The sequence below is a fragment of the Drosophila pseudoobscura genome, chromosome X, assembly GCF_009870125.1.
Source record: "Drosophila pseudoobscura strain MV-25-SWS-2005 chromosome X, UCI_Dpse_MV25, whole genome shotgun sequence".
Classification (NCBI taxonomy): Eukaryota; Metazoa; Arthropoda; class Insecta; order Diptera; family Drosophilidae; genus Drosophila; species Drosophila pseudoobscura.
The window spans coordinates 50,335,948-50,360,242 of NC_046683.1; the positions used below are offsets into that span (position 1 = coordinate 50,335,948).

Below are 24,295 nucleotides of genomic sequence, written 5' to 3' on the forward strand. Positions count from 1 at the left end.
CCGCAGGAATGAACTTTTGTTTCCTTCTGCAGGAAGGGGATTCCTTTGCGGAAAACACTTGGGTTGATTTTCCCCCAGGATATTGTATGTCCATGTATACGTGTGTATCCTGGCAGGCCAGTTGAGTGCCTCTCTGATTGATGGAAATCCCTCCGAGGAAGAGGAAGTGGGGAATGGGGAATGGGGACTGCTCCCTCGGTTGCAGCTCCTAATTTCATTGTTCATTGATGACCCAACGTGCACCTGCGGATCCCCACTCTGCCTCCTTCCTGTCCACCCACACACACACACCACACACACACACATCCTGGAGTATACATGTGTGTGTGGCATCCAGCATTATGCGACGATTCCTGGCACTGGAGCGAGCCCCAACAATAATTTCGATTACAGAAATGGAGGGCCGAAATTCGAGGCGGCCGCAGATGCAATTCAATATTAATCGATTGTGCTTGGGTAATCGGGGAGGCCTGTGTGCTGCCACGCCCACACACCTGCATGCGAGAGTGAGATAATCAACAGCGTGGTAAGCAGGGGGAAGCAGGGGGAAGCAGCGGGGCCGCGTCTCAAATGCGCCGCCCAGGAGGGGGAGGAGCAGCAGGGGACGGGTGTTGTTTTCGTGTCACTTGCGTAATTAATTGTAAATAATTGTGCAAATGTCACTCGCCATTTATTTATTTGCCAAAGTCATCTCGGATGACCCCCCAGCGATGAGGAGGGATCTCCACTCCCACTCCCTGTCCAACCCTTGAGTTTCCAACTCATTTGTATGCGGCACAGCCTCGGGAATGGTCAATATTGGAGATACTATCTAGGGGATATCGGACCCTCCGCTACGCTGGGGCTACTCCCGGGCAGAAAGAAGAGCTATTAGGATGCCTTCCGTTGGCCGCTTCCGTTGCAGCATTCCGCATACGCCGCGTGGTCCGTCTCCGTCTCCCACTCCGACTCCGTCTCCGTCCCATCTATAATTGCTGCGGTTCGACAGCCAGGAGCTGTGTGTCTCAGCGTCTTGTCCCCGATATTTGCATGTCAAACGCGTGCTAATTTCAAATTACTGCGACACTCCGGCACTGTCGCGCACCTTCCCTCCTGTGTATCTGCTCCCTTCTCCCTCTGCTCCACCTCCCCTCCCCCCTCTCCCTGAACGCATTATTTATGACTTGTACGCTTTCTGCGTCATTTTATAAACATTTTCGAAACATGTTGGCCAGAAGGAAAGTTCCCTCTCGCCCCCTCGCTGGAGAAGGCGGAGCAGGAGGCTGCTGCATAAAGTGTATAAAAATAAAGAAGGGACTTTATGTTTTATTTATGAGAGCCACGCACACAAAAAGTTTACATGGGACTCCACAATGCGTGTCGCCTTTTAATGTGACCAGAGCGAAGGCGGAAGAAGAGGCATCTTCAGAGAGAAAGAGTGCGGCTGCGGCTGCCGCTGCCGCTGCGGAAGAGTGTGGCAAGATGATGATTACCTCTGGAGGAGAGCACTATTAGGGCTGATCGAATCGATACTCGGGCATGCAGATACGCCTGAAATGCCTCATTATACCCGCGGGCGGATGCCATGAGTCCGTGAAAGGGTCAAGGGTCGAGTGCAGGCGCCTCCAGTCAAGTCAAGATCCCCGAGCAGCTTAAGCAAACCACAAGCCGCAAATCGCCGTTTAAATATTAATACATCAATCCACTTAATATGCGAGTTTCAACCATCGAATGATGTAATAAATATAAAAAGGAAAGGAAAGCGGCCAAGGGGCCAGACACTGGGGGAACAGGCAGCAGGGGAAAGGATATAAAGATGATGCCCATATGCTGATGTTATAAATCCTTCCTTGACTCCTGAGCTGCTCCATCGCTGCAGCTGCCAATACTCGTATCCGTATCCGTATCTGTGTCCTGGCGGGGGAACGGATGCCAGAGCGAGTCCTCTCTCATCCACTCTTCAGTTTATGATGAGTTTTCTGTTGATGGATGCACGGGGGCTCACACACACACAAACACACCATAAAGGGACCACAAAGAGCAGGCTCCATTAAAGTTACAGCCGAACTTCAATGGATATTCATATTTTTTTTGGTTTTTTGGTGGGGCAGGGGGCAGCTTCTACCTCCTGTCTCTTCCGCCTCCGCCTCCACCCACTCGCCCTCTGTTGGCCTCTGTCTGGCTGGCAAAAGTCAACCGCAATATGCCAGAAAGGCAAACAAGATTGTAATACTCGAAAGACAAAACAAATTCTTGGCATAAGCGCGCACTTCCTGGAATCGCAGTGGCGGGAGGGTCCTGGGCACAAAGGAAGTGCGCTCCTTGTTTACTTGAGCAACTTATAAAGAAAACATCAACTTGGATTTCCGACATGAAGGCAATGGGCATGCTCTCTCCGGAATGGGTCTCCCACAAGGAGCAACAGCAGCCACAGCAACAGGATCCGAAACCAAACCAGAACAAGCCTTGATATCAAAGTACAATTTTGCATTAAAACTTAAGAAATCATCGGACGCTGGTGCTGTTTTTGGGTTTGGGGTGGGATTTGGGGTTTGGTGGAAATAGAATATTTCCCTGGGCCAAAGATTGTGTAACGATTTTCCCCAAGTGTCTGTCTATCTGTCCGTCTGTCTGTCTGGCTTTGTGTGTGGGACTGTGTGCGTGTGCGTGTGTGTGTGAGAGTGCACTTGTGCGTTATGATTGCACAAGCATAGCCAAAAAGATCCGACTATGACAGGCAGTCAGAGGGCGTGCCAGCGCCCACAATTTCTGCAAATGACATTCTTACGCAAGCCGAATTTAAGGATATGAAAAACTAAAGCGAAAAAAGATTTATGTTTGAAAATATGCAGTTAAGCTGAAAAAAATATTCAACAATATATTTTATTCTTAAATAGTCATTTCTGAACCATAAATCCCCAATGTTTTTTTTGTTAACTACATAATTTATATGATATAGTAATTCAATCTTCTGATAGTCAGAAGATGGATGGATAAGAGGCCATTCCTGTTGGTCTACTTGGAGCTCTACTGGAGCTCTTTCAGTAGCGTAGTGTCCGATATATATATTTAGTAAAGGTCGGTGATTGTTCAGCTCAAAAGATAGCGAAAGGTTCGAGTTTGGTGCAAGACGAGGGCACGACGAATCAATTTAAGAGTCAGCTCGATTCGGCACGGTGCTGGTTTGAAGACGGGGCTCGTTTCAAGACTCGATTCGAATGGAAGAACTATTCCATGTCGGGTCCTAAAACAAACGAAGCTTCGACCGAGGCTCGACAGATCGAGAGAGCGAAAGCGAATGGAAGAAGGAAAGCAAGGTGAGAGATGAAGACGCGAACGAGCGGTTGAATAGACTGCTGACGAGCGTGAGAATATATCTCGGGTGTATGCCAGAGAGAGCAACAGAGTCTGTAGAGATAACAGAGCAATTAACAGAGAGAGGGATTAGTAGCGGCTGTCGCATAAAGAGCGGAGAGAACACAGCCTCAACGATCGATGCCAAAGTCTCACTTAAGCCATAATCATAACGAATCCTACATAATATTCATAAATACAGACTGATTGTAATAAAACCTGCCGTCCTGGAAAACCCTGGACCTCATTAATGCGAGTAAAGTTGTATTAAAAGTGATTAAATCCAATCCGAAATTGATCGTCGTTCGAGGCTCTTCTGCCGTCTCTCTCGCCGATCTGCCTCGGAATAATTCGCACTCGCTCGTTCTTGTTTTGGGCTCTCAATTGTGCGCTCGCTCTTCTGTGTTGATTGGGAATTCACCCTAGCTCGGTCTTGTTTTGTCTAGGGATCGGATCGCAATTGGAGATGACAATATGGTACAGTGGACAATGGGGACTTGCTCTACAGCTGCAACACTGGCTATAATTTATAGATTAATGGCCAATATTGGGCTCTCGATAGACGAAAAGCTTAAGCTAATATTCTTTGTGCACTACTGTAGATTCTAAGCACCAAAGAAGGCAGTAACTATAGTTTTCTTGACTACAAGAACCTGCCCGAAAATGCACGTTAATTTCCCTTTGAATATATCCTTCAAATGCAACCCGTTTCGTTCCATCCATCCCGCCACATTCTAGTTCAAGTCAACCCTTAATGTTGTAGGCCCCAAAAGCGAAACCGCAGCCCCCGAGCCACAGCCACAGCCACGGCCAGAGCCAAGCAGGAACAGCATTTGCCGGTCGCCAGATGGAATTAATTTTGGCTTACACTCATTCTTGGCCAATGAGATTTATGCGTTGCGTATAAGTTGTTGTTGTTGTTCCTCGTTTGTTTTTTTTTTCTCTCATTTTTGTCGCGAGTAAGTTCGAAAAAAGAAAACGGCAGAGAGACAGAGAGAGAAAGAGAAAAAAGGCGCAAAACAAAATGTTGTTTTGATTTGAATTCCTTTTTCGCCGACAAATTCCATTTCGCAGCGACCGAGCACGTGTTTCGTTCGAAAAGTGGAGACAGACGCCTGCGCCACCCACCGCCAACGAGTTCGAAAGTTGGAGAAAGCCGAACCGGCAGCCGAATGCCGAATGCCGAAAACGAGCAGCCAAAAGGCGAAAGCCGAAGCGAAGCGGTGCGAACGAATCCGAAGTTTGGAGACACGAACACACACCGAGAGCCACGAAGCTTCCAGGCTTTTTGCCAGTGAAGCGAGGATGGCTCGGAACTCAGTTTCACTCGAACCTGCACCGGAAGTGGTTGTCAGTACCGCGAGACTTTCCACTGAAAAGGAAGACCCTAGGCATAAATAAATCAAGTAACCGAAGAGCTCTGTGGCCACGCTGCTACTCTCAAATAAACGTTGGTCTGGTGCTGTTGACAGCCTCAGCTGTCGCTCGAATAAATCAAAAGCAATTAAAATGATATTTCAATTACCGACAAAAGTGTGCAACAATTAACAATATTTTATTTGAATATTTTTTTTTTTCTGTGTGTTCCGTGCTGTGTGTGGCGGTCATGAAAATTATTTAAACCGCAAACAGCAGGCGACAATAAATTCTGCGGTCGGATCGTTAAATAATTCGCTCACCTGCAGCGAGCCACCGTAGGAGAAAGAAATGAGTATGGAAAAGGACCAAAGAAACAGTGGAGTTTTTCCCTATTTTTTTTTTTTTGTGTTGTTGCTGTATTTTTATATGCAATTTGCATTCCACCGAAAGGGGGTTTGGAGGGAAAATTCATTAAAAATACAGTTGAAACTGAGAAGCAGAGAAGCGGAGAAGACGGTAGACGGCAGAGCAGAACCGAGCCGAACCGGTTGCTCACTCATCCCTGTGCCACATAAATTTCACGGCAATCAGCCAGCAGTGCTGCAAGTCATCCAAACTTCATTTGTTGCTACTTGGGCTGCTGCTGCTGCTGTTGCTGCTGCCCGCCCCTGATGCTGATGGTGCACTCCGCCAGAGTGTGCTGCTGCTAGACTCCTGCAACTGAAATATTGCTTCCATTATTTATGTTAAGTTTATGCAACATTCTCTCCTGCTTCCTGCTGAAACATCAGCAGCAGCAGCAGTACGAGTAGCAGCAGCTTCGGTGGCTCCTTTGCTCTTGTTTTTAATATCCTTCAGCTTGTAAAGGAATTACTCCTCAAGCCATGGGACTAAAAGCAAACCCCAGACTCGCGGCATTTTGCTCCATCTTCGTCTTCATCTTCATCTCCATCTCCATCTCCATTTCAATCTCTCCGCTCTCGTCCTTCCATCATTTGCCTCGTTATGCCAGGACAAACATCATCATCTTTCCGGTTCATTGCTCTTGGCGCATGCATGCGAGCAGCTATAGATAGATGGGATGCCAGGGCGAGTGTTATTCCTATCGAGTGCATTAATAAATCAATTGTTTTTGCATCGACAAGACCCTGTTTAGCTTCAGGGATTGACAGTTTTGTGAGGGCGCATAAATCTGAAATGTAATCGCTGCCAGACGATCCAATTTGCTTAGGGTTGGAAAATGAACTCTAATTGGGTCTGAACGGAAAGAATACAATGGAGTAGATATCGGTTAGAGGCTAAAGGCTAGAGCAGCGATGGTTGCTAGATATACGAGTAAATTTATAAAAAATAGTTGAGATGGATAGGCAAATTTATGGCCAGGTTGCAGAGAGATTTATAGATGAAAAGGATAGAAAAGAGAATGAGGGAGAGAGTGGAGACATGTAGTAAAAGATGTGGATGTGCTGAAAGATTTATCAAGCTATAAATAAATTAAGAGATAGCCAACGGATATCTGTAATTGGACTAAAAGGTTGATGAAAATTTGTGGATAGTTCTTTCGGAAAGATAATGGAACTTTTTAAGTAAAAGTGTTTCAAAACAGTGATTTGTCGCAAAAGGTTTTAAAATATAAATGTAGGAATCTTAAGTGCCACACATCGTTGTATTTAATGGGGGTACCTATAATACCTATTCCGATAGATCTTCTTAGCCTACCCTGGACTGCCCAAGGATCGGTAATAATCAGCTGGTTAAAGGGTGCCACGATTCGAAAGGATTTTTAAGGGTTTGTTGCATCTTTCATTCTATTCTTACTTTATTTAATTCTTAATTAATTACTGGAACAACAAAATGCGTTCAACGTGTAGAGAACCTTCATTATTATTACCACATATTCCATATTCTACTTTACCAAGAAAGGCCATCTACAAAATACACAGAAACCAAATAGAAAAGCACTTGGTTACCAAAAAATGGACCACAAGAGAATACCACTTCTTAGGGGCGGTGGTGGGAGGTGGGTGTGCTCTTAGCCCTCAAGCTCATTAAGTGCTATTTCCCCTTAGAATTGGTTCCATTCCGAAGCAGCCAACTGCTTGGGGGCACCTTCTCTCCTCTCCTCTCTCCTCTTCCCTCTTCTCTTCTATATGTATATTTTTTTGTCGGTGGAACAAAGGATAATAAGTAGAGAGGAAACAAAAACATTTACTAATTAGCTCTTCAAGGATGCTGCTGCTGCTGTGGCTGCTCCACAATGAATGTAAAATTATCAAATCCTTTTCTCCCTATTATTTTTGTGGTTTATTAATGCAAAGTGTGTGTGTGTGTGTGTGTGTGTGTGGGGAAAAAAGATTCGTTTGTTTTGTGCGGGGCAAAAGAATCTGGGAATGGAAAACCGAAAGCGAAAATTTAATGCATTTTCTTGCCGCATTTCATGTCATGACGCTGAAATGTCTCCTGCCACGCTACCCTCTTCGCCCCCGCCCTGCCAGACCCGCGCAGACATCTGCAAACAATTCCATTTGCGCTGGCTGTCAGATCTCATGGCATTGCTCAGCTGACTGGCAGACACTGGGCTCGCTGTTGGCTCCCCCTTCCCGTTCCCGATGAAAATGCCACAGACACAGAGAGAGAGATGGAGATGGCGATGGCGATGGAGACAAGAGGAGATGACAGCCCCAACAGCAGTCCTTCCAGCACCATGAATGCCATTTCTTTTGCTACCTCCAAGCATAATTTACATTGTATTCCATCTCCATCGCCATCTCCATCTCCTCTTCCCCGCTTGAGTATGCAATTGAGGCTGTCTTTTATGGTTTTGTCTTCTTGGGTGCTTGGTTCAGTCTTCAGCTTTTTCCGGCGATTCCATTGCAATTCGCGCTGCCATTGCCACAAAATTTCACTTGTCACAGCGGCGCAGCTTGAACAGACCGGAGAATCGGCCAGCCACCTCTTTGTGTGAGTATTTCAAGCGGAAACGAGACTTAACTTCTATTTATACATGTCAGGCTGGTTAAGTTGTGATTTCTCTGGACTCTCGAGTCGACTGATTGCATCATAATTACCCCCCAACCCCACATATGCCGCCCCTTCCCTTCCACTCCCCCCAAAACAACAACTGCCACCGACCTTTTCTCTGTTTCCCCCCCCTTGATTTTTGTGTGCCCCTAAGTGCTTTTTAACGAGCTCTTGCTCTCGCTTCTGGTCCTCGTGCTGGTCCTGGTGCTGGTCCTGGCTGCCGTTTGTTACGTTCTTGTCCAAAATAGAAAATTTGTTTCCCAATTTTCGACCGTAATTTGCCCCCGAATTGTACTCCCAGCCATGGCCATAGCCATAGCCATAGCATGGACGCATTTCTCTCTCTGATTTCTGTCGTAATAATCTGGTACATGAACCCCATAATTTGTAATTTCAACCTAATTACTTCGAGCCCTGAACTGAACTGATCTGGGAGGCAGGACGACCCCCCCTCCCCGCCCCTAACCACCCATCCACCCAGATACCCCGTTGGAAAACTGTTGTCCTGTTGTCCGCAATAAAATGTCAAAAGCAAGGCAACAAAACGCCTATTTTTGTGTGCGTGGCACAGACGTACGCAGGACAAGAGACACGCCCCCACTGCCACATGTGTGTCGGGGATTTGTATATCCTTTTTCTGATTGCGGGGGGGGCCACATGTTAATGTTCTGATATCCATTTCGAGGTCATTTTAATTGATTTTGTTATCCCTGTATGGTGTTATTTATAAACAGAAATTAACATATAATGACATCGAAAGTCATATTTTAATTAAAACAGGGGGAAAAAAAACTGAACAAAATTTAAAACTAAATGCATTTTTAATTAATTTCTTTAATTGTTGAATGTTAGGTGATTACCATAGAAAAATATATAATTAAGGACAAAATGTAGGATGCCTTAACCACAGTTCAGGAATGAAAAAACGTTCCATTTTAAGATTCAGATTTTGAATAATTTATATTGATTCAATTTTTTGTGGTAGCACATCAAAATGGGCAATTATATATTAAATACTGGCTATTTTGAAGCCATCTGGCACTTTACGAACTTTACACTGGAAAATAAATATAACGAAAATAATAAAGACTAAAAAGTCGAACATCAAATACTCTTTCACAAGAAAATGGGAATAGAAAATAGCAACCAACCCAACAACATACACATGTAATAATATCTCGTAAAACCTCTTTTGAAGAGGGTATGGAACTACTTTTTTATAAATGGGATTGGGATATATCACGAAAATGGTTGGGTTTTTTGTCCAGCATTTGATTGAACGGGAAAATGTTACGACATTCATTCCGACAACCGACAGTTTTAACTACTTTCAAAAACGAATAAAACAAGAAGAAACTTGTATGTATGTATGTATATAAAAAAAAACCATCTGAATAAATGCATACACATTAATATTTATGCCTTCAGTCAGATTGTGCGAGTATTTGGCAACGCAATAAAAGCAGGTAGAGCCTTCCCAAGCGAATCAAATATTAATACCAATATCGAAGCGTCAACTGAGTTGTGAGTTTTGAGTGAGTGAGCGGTGGCAGAGCAGAGTTGAGAGTTGTAAAGAGAGCCCTGGCAAGCGCAGGAAGCTGATATGGAATGTTCATTCATAAATCATTTCACAAAATTGCCATTGGACCGGCGACCAAGTGCAGTAAGAGCTGCCAGAGTCTAACCGATGCATTGCACTGAATGCTAGGGGAAGTCCAAAGGAGACACAGGATACTCTGGCATGTTGAGGGGTATTCGGAGAGATTTTCTTACTGGTTTTTCATACCTGAATGTTGCTGGGGCGCTCCTTGGGCAAAATCTGCAAGAATCAATGATAATTAGTTGAGGTTCTGCGGAATATTCGTTAAAAAATAGAGGGCACGGGTCCTGCCAACCCCCGGCTCACTCGCTTTTTTTATAATATTTGATAGAGCATTCCAAGTTGTACTTAACGAGTTAGATGGATTTGTATAATTATTATTTATTAAACTAGTGGAATTTTTTGATAAAAAAAAATATAAATATCATGGAGCTGTTCGGAATTTAAACATTTTAAATATCATAAATTAATATATTTCAATAGATAGGTATTCACAAGAAATTCTCTACCTCCTTCTAATGATTTCCTACTGATTTCTGAGGGTATTCCTTGGGTCAAAACCAAATAAAAACGCATCCAGAAATTAAAATGCAATGCAATGATGTCATATATATGCCATATAGTACACCGCTAAAAAGAGTAATAATAAAAGTAATGGTCACGGTGACGGTGACGGTGACCATAACAGTAACAGTTACAATGACACAGCCTTTACTGGCGGCCATAGGCCATCCACCATCCGTCCTGCAGCTACTACAACAACGCATTTCCAGGGGCCATAAAATAGTAACATCAATGAAACGCATTCATACATATGTGGGGGCAGTGGCAGTGGCAGTGGCAGTGGCAATGGCTATATATCCATAAATACATATAGACGACGACAACTGACCGGAATAAAGTGCTATTAATAATAAATGTTGCAGGGAGCCCAGCCAAATGAACTTGGCAAACCGAGCACCGAGAACCGAAAACAACCAACAGCCAAATACATACAAACGACGGTACAGCCAGACAGGCAACAGCCAACAGGAACCCAAATGTCCAGCCATGGACCCCAGTCATGGACCCCTTTAGGCTCCTCTATAGACACTACTGCAATGCGTATTCCCATTGTTTGTACAGGTTGAAGGTGGATATGATGATTTTGAGTAGATGTTTGCTATGCAGAAAAGTAAGGGTAAGAAGATACATAGATACGTATAGATATGTGGTCTGAATGAGCTTCAAAATTAGGTTTGAACCGCTAAGATTGGATCGCTGTTATGTTAGAGCTGTCAAAGGTCAAAGATCTGTTGAAAAAAAGTCTTAATTGAAGGTTCATTTACGGGTTTTGCAGCTTCCTAGAAAATACTGATGGAAAAGTAATGCTAAACTTTCTTCTTTCCAAAGAAATTTGCCAACATTCATTGCTGAGAGACATTTTCAGATGCGAATGTTTGCAGTTCTACTCAAGGGTATCGAACGATTCGACTCTAGAAAGGTAGCCTTTATTGCTGTTGTTTCTGTTGTTGCAAGTCGTAGTCAACATACAACATTGCAAAGCCCTGGCAACAACAATCGCAACGCGAAATTCCAGTCCGAGTGCCATAATAATAATAAATGCCATAATCCCTGGAAATCGGCGTTCCTCTGCTGCCTGGCCCCATCCCGCCCCGTCACGCCCTTCACCGCCCCAGCCCGCCCCGCCCCGCCCACACATGTGTGTTGGCTGCATTTTTATATTCAATTTCATTGTTTCGTCTGCAGCAAAAAAAAAACAACAGCAACGGCAACGGCAACAGCAACAAATGCAATCCGACGCGTCAAGTGAATTAAGCGATTTTTAAAGCTTTACGCTAAATGAAATTTGAATTGCCGGAGTGTCCGTATATTCGTACTGGTGTTGGTGTTGGTGTTGGTGCTGGTGTTGGTGTTGGTGTTCACTTGTGTGTGCAAATTAAATTACGCAAATCAAATAAATGTTTTAAATCCAAAAAAGGAAAAAAAAACATACACGAAAAGCCAAAGAGCAAAAAAAACCAAATAAAAATTAAATACAACCAAACGGCAAAAGCAACGAAATAGTTAAAGAAAAAAAAAACGACAACAAAAACCCATTTAATGAAATTTAACCAAAAAATACCAACTACAAATTGTGTAAAAAATTCCACCAATTCTATTTACATCATTTAAACAATAATCTAAAGGAAACACTCTATAAAAAACGAATAAAAAGAGAGAGAGACGAAATGTTCATTTTAACAGTAATTAAATTGCTGCTTATAGCCTTAAATATATTCCCCAGTCGATTCACGAATCGACGGATTATGTTTGTCATCTACATGACAAATCTGGTGACGCACGGTAAGTCGTAATTGATGATATTATTTTTGAATTAATATGTTTGCTTGTTTCAGTTTTTCAGTGTTGGTAAAAGGTAGTCAGTGTTGGTAATAGCCTTATGACATTAGACATTAGGAAAAAGAGATACAACGCAAAACTACTGCTCATTGCCGACTCTGAGTCGATGAACTAAGCTTTATGTGTGACAAAATGATGTTTTGCAACACAGACAGCCAGCGATCTTTGCTGCCGCAGTGCTGCTCCCAGCTTCACTGGACATCCCAGCTATATCTCTCTCCCTTTCACTGCATGCTTTTCCCATAAAGCAAAGTCGAATGTCTTAGATGTTTCAGTGTTGCTAAAAGGTAGTCAGTATTGGTCAAGGTTGTGGTACCACAGCTTAATGTTGACTAGGGAATGTCTCAGTGTTTCTGATGGAATTTTAGAGCACTGCGTAGGTGGTTAATGCACTGGTTTAATTTTGTGTCCGAAAACATTTCGTTTTCAGCCTATGTCCACATCTTTAGGTAACGCAATATCCTCCGATAGTCAGTTCTTTTAATGAACATGCCCAAATCCAGTTGTAGCGTTGTATCATAATTTCCTCTCGAAATTCCCACGAAAATGTGTCCATATGCCTTTTTTCGGTGTTCATGCCACCGACTACGTGTTTTTTCGCAGTGTTAAGCCTGTCAGATCTGGTCATAATTTAATTAAGAAAATGAGACCTCAAAACGATGGCAACGCACCAAACACACGGCCTGGCCAGGACTGTTCTCTGTTTTCCTCTGGCCTGGCCAAAGCCGTGAACCGTGAGACAGGTGCAATGCTGGTGCCTACTGGAGCGGTAGCGAGATGCAAGGGGGTGCAGGGGGGGAGGGGTGCATGGGGACACACGGTGCTCCGGCTGCATGACGCAGATAACAGGCAACAGCAGCCAGGAGGTAGACCGTGTTTTTTTTTTTTTTGCTTTTGCTTTTGCTTTTGTGCGCCACTTCCGCGGCAAAAGCAGAAGCACGAACACGAAATGAATGCATAGAAAAAGAAAAAAAACAAGGAAAAGGAAAAACAGAGTGAAACAAAAGTTTCATATTCCAACAGGAGGACGCGACAGGAGGTGCACCACCATCAGCATTCGCACCGAGGACGCCTCAACAGGCGTGCTACGTGCTGCCATAGTCGTTGCCACTGCCACTGCTAGTGCCAGTGCCAGTGCTAGTGCCAGTGCCAGTGCCAGTGCCCCCGCTCTTTGGCCAGATAAAAAATTGCTTTGTTTAATTATTTCATAATGACGCTGCGGTTGCCTCTGTTGCTCCTCCTTCTGGTACTCCTGGTGCTCCTTCTGTCCATGGTGCTCCTGCTGTTGATTATATTTGGCCTGTGGGTCAGGGATTTCCGGCAACAGCTGCTATTGCTCCTCCATCAACATTTGCACTCCTTTATTTTTATTACCCTGCACACACTCCGTTGGGCTTTAATGACTTTGTTATGGTCTACAGAAACACCGCTGTCGGTGTCGTACGAAAATGGTTCATATTTTTGGATATATTAAGGTATTATTTGTAGAGAAGCTTACAGGATTACGGATTATTTGAGAGCAAAGGGAAATGGTCCAGAGTTTTTGCAAGGAATACTTATATTCAAGATTTAAACCGATTTAGGATTATAGAAAGATAAGAGATTTATTTCCAAAAAGTTTACTTAATTTACTGCCCAATAAATCTTTCTAATTATAATCTTTATGCACAAAAAACTTTCAAAACAATCTCAAAGCTCATCTAAGCTTCGTCGTAGCCCAATGAATGCATCCTTTTAATGAGACTATCTATCTATCTAACACTCATTAACTAACAGACTTTTCCGGCCTGTGGCTTCTCGCCTCTCCTCTTTTTATTCGCAGTCATGATGGATGAGCCACGCTTCGCACAGCCGATACCAAACGTCACCGTGGCCGTGGGCCGTGATGCCAATCTGCCCTGTGTCGTCGAGCATTTGGGTGGCTATAAGGTGAGTACAGACGGCTGATATGGACCGTGGTGAAGTTGCCATAAATTGTGCGTAAAATGAGTGCCCTGGTTGGCCATTTGATGAAGCAGTTTTCGAGCCAACGACGGACACTGTCAGAAATCAATTTCATAAATGGCCCAAAGACCAAAACGAAACGAAACGAAACGAAACGAAGGCGAATGTCGGAGCAGACAGACAGCGAGACAGTCTTTGGGCTGAATGCCTACCAGGGTCCATTGACAGACGGGCCTGCATGGGGTGGGGGAAATCTTACTCGTATCTTTAATTCAAGGGCTATTTTACACTCACATTCGATGGAGGCTTCCACTCAAATTAGAGATATATTTCCAGACAGTTTACATGGAAAATTACAGCCATATTTACTGGTAGTTTACAGATAGATTTAGACATCTCTAATTAATAACTACGAATATATTCGATGGCAATTGAACCCACACTCACTTTTCGATGCAAGTCAGACTGTTTGACTGTCAGACTGTCGGGTGCCCAAGGCAACAATCTGTGGGATTGGAATGTGATCCCATATAAGCTAAAGATACACTTCAGTCAGGCCTTTGACTTTGAATTCAATCTCCATTTTCCATTCTTCTGGCCTCTCGAACCCCAAGGAAAATGACTAGAAAATCACTTATCATTTATCTCCCTCAGCTGCTGCTGCTGATGCTGCTGGCACAGCGAGAGCTCATAACAAATCACAAATATTTACTCGCCATATCAACTTCATATAAAACACTGTCCCCAGGACCAGGGGTCCTTTCTGCTGCCTGGCTCTTATTGGACTTTTGTCAACATTGGCCAGGACATGCGAGGGCCAAGAAAGAGCGAGAGAAATGAGAAACTCATTCCTGTCACTGATGGCTGGAGAAGAGGCAGAGAGAGTAAATTTGAAAAGTTTGCAGCTGGGCAAAAATCCTTGCAGCATGAGGAATCCCTTTCTCTTTCTCTCCCTCTTGTGTGTGTGAGTATGTGTGAAAGAAAGTCCAAGGAAAGTGCCGAGAAAGACCAAGACCAAAAGCTGAAAGAAAAGTGTATTAAAAATGCGGAAACAGCTGTCAAGTTGGCTTTATCCCCGGGTCGGTCCCTGCGTCACACGACATGACGTTCATTTATAATGACAGCGTCCTCAAGCGTCCCACTCCTTAGATCTTCCTCGAAGAAGGACCAGAGCCTCTGTGTGTGTGTGTGTGCTCATGACATTATTTGGAGGGAAATTGACCAAAAATCGATTATGGATTTGAATCGTTTTGTAGGTGGCTTGGATACACATCGACAGGCAAATGATATTGACCATCCATCGGCATGTGATATCGCGTATACCACGCTACAGCATCACCTACACGGACAACACGTGGCTGTTGCACGTGAATCAGGCCCACCAGGATGATCGCGGCTACTACATGTGCCAGGTCAACACGAATCCCATGATCAGCCAAGTGGGCTATCTACAGGTGGTGGGTAAGTAGTGCTCCCCCCCCCCCCCCATCCATTGTTTAGCTGTGTCTGTAACTGTATCCTCTTTTGCAGTGCCACCCAACATACTGGACATTGAGAGCACACCGTCATCGGTGGCAGTGCGCGAGAATCAAAATATCAACATGACATGTCGTGCCGATGGCTTTCCAACGCCCAAAATCATTTGGCGCCGCGAAGATGGCGAAGAAATAGCCGTCGAGAAGAAGAAAAAAGGTAAATCGAAAGCTTGGAGACTGCCAGAATGATGGAAGATTGCAGGAAGAGGCAATCATCTTCCCATCAACTCCAAGACTCATTCCTCTTCCCTCTGCTATCTTTGGATCCATGAAACATATATGCTCTAATTCCAATTTTCTCTAAAATAGTGCTCGTCTATGATGGCGATATTCTGCCGCTGACCAAAGTGAGTCGCAATGAGATGGGGGCCTATCTCTGCATAGCCACAAATGGTGTACCGCCATCGGTGTCCAAGCGCATTATCCTGGATGTGGAGTGTAAGTATTCTCAAAGACAGAGACAGACAGACAGACAGACAGACACAGTCCAAAAACTATCCGTGTGTTCGTACTCGTAGTCGTGTATTATATTTGTCCACAGTTTGCTGCTGCCTTTGTCAGTTTAGTTGAAACACGCGCGCGCACTTACCGGAGCGTAGGCGGCCATTCATCCAGGCCAGGTATCCCATTCCGTACCTATCCTTCTAGCCGTACACTCATCCCATGCCATCCATCCTGGAGCCACATCCCATCTCAACCATCCATCCATCCATCCAGCCAGCCAGCCAGGCATCGTCTGCTGTTGTACCCGGCTGCTCATCAATTTAACTGCACGCTCGTTGCTCCGTTGCTCCGCGCAATGAGTGACAAACGCAGCAGCTAAGCTGCCGCCATCTAATGCAGCTGATATATACCTATATTCTCTGTATATATACACCAGATATACACCAGTTATATGTATATATCTATCATGTATGTGTGTGTGTGTATCTGGGAGACCTGCGATGGGCGTAAAAGTTACGCTGCTCCTGCTGCTGCCATTGCACGCCGTGCGCCAGTAAACGCTTGTTAATCCTAACGAGTTTCAGCCGGTGTGCTTCTGCTCCTTGTGCTCCTCTTGCTCCTCCTGCACTGACAATAATTCACGTCACGTACCTGCAATAAAGTCACTTGCCGGCGTTGCACGTATGACTTTCACGGCGTTTTTCTGTCCCTGTGTATGTGTGTGTGTGAGTGTGCTTTTTTCTCTCTATTTTATTATGAACGGTTTTGTGCGTGAGCACCCCCTCCCCCATCCCCATTCCTCTACCGCTTTCGGGTGGCAGAAGGAGAGTCTCTGTCGTCGTCGTATTGCAGGTAGGCGTATTGTTAGAAGCGTTTAAAATTTCCAACAATCTCGTTTGGAAAGAACACACACACACACAGCACAGGACACACAGGGCATAGCACAGGCGAAGGACGAGAGTGGTTAAAGAGGAATTCTAGAGTTTGGTTTCAGTCGCAGGAATCGGAGGCTTTGGTTGTTTGAAAATGAGCAACCTAATATATAATTTCGTTGAGGTTGTTTCTAGTGGGCGTCTGGCGGTGGTTGAAAAAAGGTAGCTAAGCGTATACGAGTATGTATTTTGTGTTAAGTGAGATGAAATGCCAGATATATTGAGACAGAGCACAAGGGACTGGGGATCAGTGCCAGAATGGAGAATAAATGGATTTCCCACGGGGCGGATTGAAGGGGCAAATCTTTGCTTAAGTTTCCAGTGAATTATTGCGAAATAGTGGAAATTTCAGTGGGTTTAAAACATCAGGGATTTGAACTATGAATATTCGTATATAAGGATCTATAGATGCTTTAAGAAAAGAGCAGTCTCCAACTAGGAAAAAATTCCATTTACCACTCAGGAAACCCCCGTTCTGGCCCCTTCCAATCATCCATCCAATACAAATTTTCAGTGACAAACCCGTCCAGAGCACGTACTTCCTGCGAAACTTCATTTTTTTTTCCACTCTCTTTCGGGCCCCTAACCCCCTCTCATCGCTCAATTCTGCTGACGTGTTGTCTTAGCCACATTGTATATTGCTCTACTTGTACGGCTGTGTGTGTGTGTGTGTGTTTAACCACGTTGCGTTGCCTCTTTCTAGACTCAATTTTTTCAGCTTTGTCATTGCACTTTCATTTTAAGCTGGCAGACAGATGGACCAAAAGACAGAGAGACAGACAGACGGACAGACAGACAGACAGACAGAGAGACAGAAAGAACGATGGAGACAAACATTGAACAGGCGTAATGCTGCTGCTTATGCGTGTGGCATAAGCTTTGCAACGACACCTGTATCCTGTGGCACACCCAATCATCTGCCAACCGCCCCCCCCCCCCCCCTCCATGCCGCACCCCACTGATCTACTGCCATTTACATTTCGCCCCCAACTTTTCCCCCACACACACACAGTCTTTTGCATCTCTATCTCTATCTCAATTTGTATTTTTATCTGTATGTGTATCTGTATCTGTATCTGCAGTTTCGCCTATGATTTGGGTGCCGAATCAACTTGTTGGCGCTCCATCCGGCACAGATGTAACCATCGATTGCCACACGGAGGCGCATCCCAAGTGAGTTTCCTCTATCTCCCCCTCCTTTTTCCCTTTTTCTCTTTGCATTTCGATTTTCTTTGACTGTTTTTATTTTTGAGATTTTTTTTCTGGATTTTTTTCCTGTATTTTTTCCTGTTAAATGTTGTTTAGAAATTTGTGACTGCGTCTCTCTCGCTCTCTCTGGATTTTCCAGGTTTATTTTGTGTTTTTTACTTCTGGTATACTCTATTTTTTGGGGTACATTTTTATTTTGTGCAGGAACTTTATTAGTTTGTATTATTTGAATATTTTTAGAATATAATATAAGGCCCTTTTTCCATTTATTTTTATTTGCATATATCTATTTATTTAAAGTATGATTTTCTATATAAAATATTAATTTCTCAAAAAAAAAATTCACCCCACAGATGTACACCTTAAGCCCATAGATTTTGACTCTATTTGTCCTTCCTTCTTTATATTCAAGGTCAAATGTTCTCTAAATAAACTCAATTTTTGAAGCATAATTTACGATTTTTGTGCATAAAAATTCATGTAAAAACTTAATTCAAAATTTATTTTAGGGTATTTGAGCCTTCGTTCTTTGAAAACTTTATTTTCCCTGCCATTTTCATTTGATTTTACATTGCACCTGATTGCAGTTTCTTGTGCATTCGTGTGTGTCGTGTGTGTGGGTGTGTGTGTGTCGTGGGTGTCTGTGTCTCTATTGAGTTTTGATCACTCGATTTCTCTTTTGATTTTGTTAAAATATTTACTTTAATTTGAGAATTTGATTAGTTTTTTCCATTCTGTTTTTGTCATGTGCAAAGTGAATTTTTGAATTTAAACCGCACCGAAACGAACTAAAATATTGAAAACGTTCACGTTTACCACCAACAGGGCCATCATCTATTGGGTGTACAATTCGGTGATGGTATTGCCCAGCAAGAAGTACAAAACCGACTATACGGAGAACTCCTATCGGTAAGTGAAAACAGTGCCAAGGCACAAGGTACAGTGCAGTGCCAGTACAGTGCACCTCTAATATAAATAAAACATCTAAGATTCTGTGGTTAAATATTTATCAGGCATTTGCACTTGCGCTTGCACACAAGTTGCACGCTGCTCAAAAAGTTTCGGGTAAAAGTCAAAGACGGATCGGGGGGCGTATGGGTGGATGGGGGGATGGGGAAGTGGAAGTCTCTAACCTTATGGCTAACGTATCCGTTTCACTCTGTTCTGTTCTGTTCTGTTCTGGTCTGTGTGTGTTTTCGGACCTTTTTGCAGCGCCCACATGAAACTGACGATAAGGAACCTACAATATGGTGACTTTGGCAACTATCGATGCATCTCGAAGAACTCACTGGGGGAAACGGAAGGCTCCATACGTGTTTACGGTAAGTGCATCTGTATTGGTAGCTTAAGTGCACTAGTTACAGCAAACACACACACACAGATACACTCACACAGGTAGAGAGGTTAAGATAGCTAGAGAGCGAGAGAGAGAGAAATGCAATATCGTGCGCCCTTTGTGGCACAATTTTGCCAAAAGCTTTTACCTATAGACCCGGAATATCCCACATATCTCCCTCTCTGTCTCTCTTTCTCTCTGTCTCTCTCTATGTTGTCCTCTGGAGCGTAAAACTAAACGAGCGGTGGCTGGTGTCTGGCCCTATCTGCCCCTCTGTCCTTGACTCCACCTACAGCTCCTTCCTGCCTTTCTTGCACCTATCATCATTCCCCCACCCCCACCCTTCCCCATGAAGCTTATTGCTCGGTAACATGGCCCCCACAACAACATGGAGACACATTCACCATAAACGTAAACGGAAAATAAAGGTGAATTTCGGAATTGTTTGACTTTGTATCGCCCAAGGAGCTCTGCTGCTGCCATCCTCATGCGGGAGGAGTGTTGGATAGCTGCATTTATACTATATTTATTTTTTATGCAGTTTCATGTTTTCGGGTGGTTTTTTCCAACTTCTACTTCTGCTTTTACTGTTTACAATTTTGTGCTTTGGCAAATGGTGAAAAGATGAGGGGGCAAAAGGTTATCGAAGCACAAGTTGAACTTGGTTTTGATGGGGTTCTCTCTATCTCTCTATCGGGATGTAGTTTAGGTTAGTTTAGGTTTAATTTTAATCAATTTTGTTCTCCATCTCCGACATTGGAAACCTTATAGATGTGCTCTTTGCTGAACGAGTGGGTTTTCCCTTAAAACAAAGCAAAAATTTCATTTTGTACTTTATACTGTGTTTTACACTCGGAGAAAAATGGCATAGTAAAAAGAAAAACAGAACACACCCATATTTAAATTAGATATAAGGTTTTTAAATACAAATTAAATTAAATTGACTTTTACAGCTCATAAACACATAAAATGCGCGCATATATTTAGTATTAAATTTTTAGCAAAAATAAATACAATTTAAATACTTAAATTCATTATATTCACATTTTTGTTGATATAAATTTATCTTAAATATTTTAAATTTATTTAAATCAAATATTTGTATAATAATGCTCAAATTTAAGTGAATGAAATTTTACTTTTAATTCTTATTTAATTTAATTATGAAATATATATATTTTTTTTTAAATAAGAAATATATATTTTTCAATATGAATAAATGTTCATACAATTTTTTACATAAAATATATTTATTTTAAATCAGATATCTATTTACGATGTAAAAACTTTTCTTTTAGAATTTTCACTTTTGGAGAATATCTTCTTTTGCTTTAAATTTAAAAAAAAAACTAAGTGTAAATATTACTATCTTAGGTATTTATTCTCCACGTGTAGTATGCACTTCTCTCAATTCTTTTCATAAAAAACCTTAAAAGTAGACCACTTCATTCATTCCAAAAGAAAATAAATTACTTTAGTTTCCTTTTTAGTCAAACAGCTATGCTCCGGTTTTCGCAACTTTTTGCTTTAGATAGTTTTTAATTCAAAAATTTGTCCAATAATACTTTTAATAAAAAGCGGTTTTTGTTTTGGAAATTGAAATAGTTTGCTTAGATCTAAAGCCCATTGGCAACCGATTTCATATCGTAAGAATCTTACAGTCAATTAGCAATATTTTTGCGCTCATCGATAGGCGATTTCCGTTTTATTTCAATCCCACATAAGTATGGTATAGTTAACACTCGCGCCCCCTCATGTGTATGTAAGTTGAACCACTATTATCCAAAGAAAGCGGTCGACAAATGGAGGCTTCAGTTGATTGAGACTGCCTTAACTCTGTTGGCACCCGTTTTAGCTCGAAACTTAGCAAATCCAGTTGCAGACGTTCGAGTTATGGAAGTTCAACCGTATTTGTATGGCTGACCCTCAAAAGTAGGCACCACTTTTCGTTGCGTTTATACAAACTTTGAACCAACGTCGAGTTCAGTTAAAACTCTCAGCGAGCCGAGTCTTAGTGTGGTTGACCTTACCACTAGAGAGCCACCTACCACCCCTCCCCCACCGCCACAGCACCGCCTCTTGACACAGAAAACCAGCCACAAGCAACCACACACACAGCCACAACGTGTAATGAAAAACCATTTGCTATAAGTATGTTTTTTTTCTTTTGCTCCTGCAATTTTTTGTTTGTAGAAAAGGCACTACTCTAATTATTAATTATGCAATGTTATTCAATTCCATTTGCAGAAATACCTTTGCCATCCACACCATCCAAGCAGGTGACCCACACCACCGTCGAGTCCAGGGAGAGTAAGTATAGTATCTGTCAAGATGGGGGGGGGCGGGCAGGGGGAGACCGGAGGGGGTCGATGTGCTGCTCCGTATTTGGTGCTTAACACATTCAGTGTTGAGCGTGAAAGTCACACCAGCCCGCACACACACACACAGGGGATACACACAGAGATACACAAATAGATACGTAAGGGGAAGGATACAGGATACAGGATACGGCGAGCCACAAACAAAACTGCGAAAGTAGCAGCTAAGCCAGACAGATCCACAAGCAGGAGCTGGGGACTGCGACTGTGATCTGGGGACTGGTGGGTCTGGGGGGCTGGGACACACCCACAACAAAAAAATAAAGTAAAGCACTTTTGACTATTTCAGCGATGGGGTGGGGTTTTTTTCTCGCTCCCTCGCCCAGTCCCACATCCCCATCCCCATCCCGATCCCCACTCTTGTTGAAATTCAAGTCGAGCAGAAAAGTACACACACTTTCAAGTCTCCTGTCCTCCGGATCCCGGAGTCCGTGTCGCTGCTGCTGCTGCTGCTGCCTCTGTGTGCTTCTGGCTCCTGGCTCCGACTCCGACTCCATTCTCTGGCAAAGCAATATGCCGGGGATTATGCTGAGGAGTAGGTGGAGGGCGGGCGAAAGGATTTTCGGGGGCATTAGGTTGGAAACACATTTGAAACACTGCCGCAGACGCTGAAGCTGAAGCTGGAACCAGAGCTGGATGCTGGATGCCGAAGCCGAAGCCGGGGGCAGAGCAAAAGACCAAACATATTTTATTTAAAGTGACTGGCGGGCAGAGAGCAGAGCAGACCATACCAGAGTAGAGCAGAGCAGAGCAGAGCAAAGCGCGAGAGCAATGCAACGGAACCTAATCCCGGAGTCAGGACAACAAAGGATGCCATTGTTTGTGGCCTCGTGTGTGTGTGTGTTTTTTTTTTGTTTTTTTGTATCGCAAGCCAAGATTTCCACGCAATTTAACTTGAAAAGCATGTCAGGTTAGGGTTAAGTTTTGTTTAAGAGACCGCAAAAGACTTGTACGATTCGACGATAGTGACCCACAAATAGTAGCACACTCTATACACACATATATATATGCAGTATATAATTCTGTTCATTATATACAGACAATATCATACCCTCATCACGCAACGATACAACGAAATCCCTACAAACGGATGTTGGATATGCCATGAAGAACGATTTATATCCTGGCTCTGCCTCCTCCTCATCGGGCTCGGGTGGCAGTGCCTCGGCGGCCTCGTCATCGTCATCGACCTCCATGCAGACCTCAGCCCTGCCCGGCGGCGGTGCATCGGGCAATAGCCTCTCCGCATTGGGGGGCAGCTCCAAGGGCTCACTGGCGATAGGCAAGAGCATGTTCTACACGGAGCGACCACCGAATGAGTATTCATCATCAGTGGGTAAGTAGCTTTTTGTTCAGCTCTTTGCTCTTCCCATCTCCTTCAGAATGATGATGTTATTTATCCCCCACCCCACCCCACCCCACAATCTACCCCTCCACTAACGACCTTAGCTGGACTGATGCCTCCACAAAGCTGCTGGCTAACAACGTTGGGCACAGCCATCTATCTGGCAATCATCGTGCTCTGAAATCAATAAATCCTTTCAGTTACCCAATAAGCATTTACAAAATGCAGCCAAAGGGGTGGGGTCTATAGTCTGTCTATCTATCAATCTATCTACGGGGGAGAAGGGGTTAAGCCTAGGTCTATAAACATATTTCATAGCTGGAAAAGTATATCAAAATTGGAAAAAAAATATCAATAAGAAATAATGCTTCAAAAACTTGGCTCACTTCAAAGCTATAAGAATTTGTAAAATAATCAAAAAAAAAAACAAAAAACAAAAAAAACGAAAAGCAAAAAAAAAAAAACAGAAAACAAAAAAAAAAAAAACGAAAAGAAAAACGTATGAAATTTTTTTGCAAAAACAATAAAATGCTCATTGTATGTAAAATACTTATAAAACGATGGGGGATCCTAAAGCTTAAGATATCCCGAAAAAGGAAACGCAAAAAACAAAAAACTGAGATGAAAATCTACTTGTATAATATAAAACCTATATAGTATATATATATATATATAAACTGAAAAGCAGATGCCGAGAAAGCAGAATTAAATATAGAAATCGTAAACATTTAGCAGCAAATTGTTAAGAAAAAGTCTCTGTATTTTGTTTTGGATTTTGGGGCTTAAATCGGATTTTCTTTTTGTGTGCCACAAAAGCGAAAAGCTCCTCCCCTTAGAGCCGAATTATGTTTATTAAAAATGCATTTTTGGCCAAAACCAAAACACATCTGGTTTCTATTTGGCCAATTTCCAAAAGGAATTTGTTGCTTTTAATTGAGAGTTTCTATTTTGTTTGTTTCTTTTTTGGCAACACACAGACACACCTACGACTACACACACACACATATCACAGACACTGAACAAACACTAAAATACTCGTACCAAACGCTGTACAAAATGTTCATATCAGACACAGACGAACAACAGTCTGGTTTTGGTTTTTTATTTATTTTTTTGGAATTAAACATATCTGAAATTTATACAACTCTCACATGAATAGTTTTATAAAGTGGTCTTGTTTATATTTATCAAATTTTTGCGATATATATATATTTTTTGGCAGATATTTCTCTGTTAAATGCATTTTGATAGATTTTTGCTCAAATTTTTTATCATATTTTATATTTATATAGTTCTGCTCTTGATTTCTCAAATCTATTTTAAATCAAAATAACAGTTTTTCTCTTTCAATTTTTTTTTGGTGAATTTTCAAAGTTTCTTCAAGCCAAACTCCTCCGTAAATCTCCAACATTTAACTGAATTTTTGTTTTGCCAATTCCTTGGTATCCCTCCCGAA

The 24,295-nt window shown here is 42.8% G+C and overlaps 1 protein-coding gene across 1 annotated transcript; it reads left to right on the forward strand.

Moving 5' to 3' along the window:
* Positions 1-4,666: 4,666 nt before the first annotated feature.
* DIP-delta (Dpr-interacting protein delta) lies at positions 4,667-23,280 on the forward strand. The gene is made up of 12 exons (XM_002134996.3): positions 4,667-4,739; positions 11,503-11,659; positions 13,539-13,645; positions 14,917-15,121; positions 15,191-15,352; positions 15,505-15,633; positions 17,654-17,744; positions 18,606-18,689; positions 18,993-19,102; positions 21,364-21,426; positions 22,534-22,830; positions 22,944-23,280. The coding sequence occupies exons 2-12, from the start codon at positions 11,545-11,547 to the stop codon at positions 23,018-23,020; spliced, it is 1,440 nt and encodes a 479-aa protein (XP_002135032.2). The 5' UTR covers positions 4,667-4,739; positions 11,503-11,544; the 3' UTR covers positions 23,021-23,280.
* Positions 23,281-24,295: the final 1,015 nt, after the last annotated feature.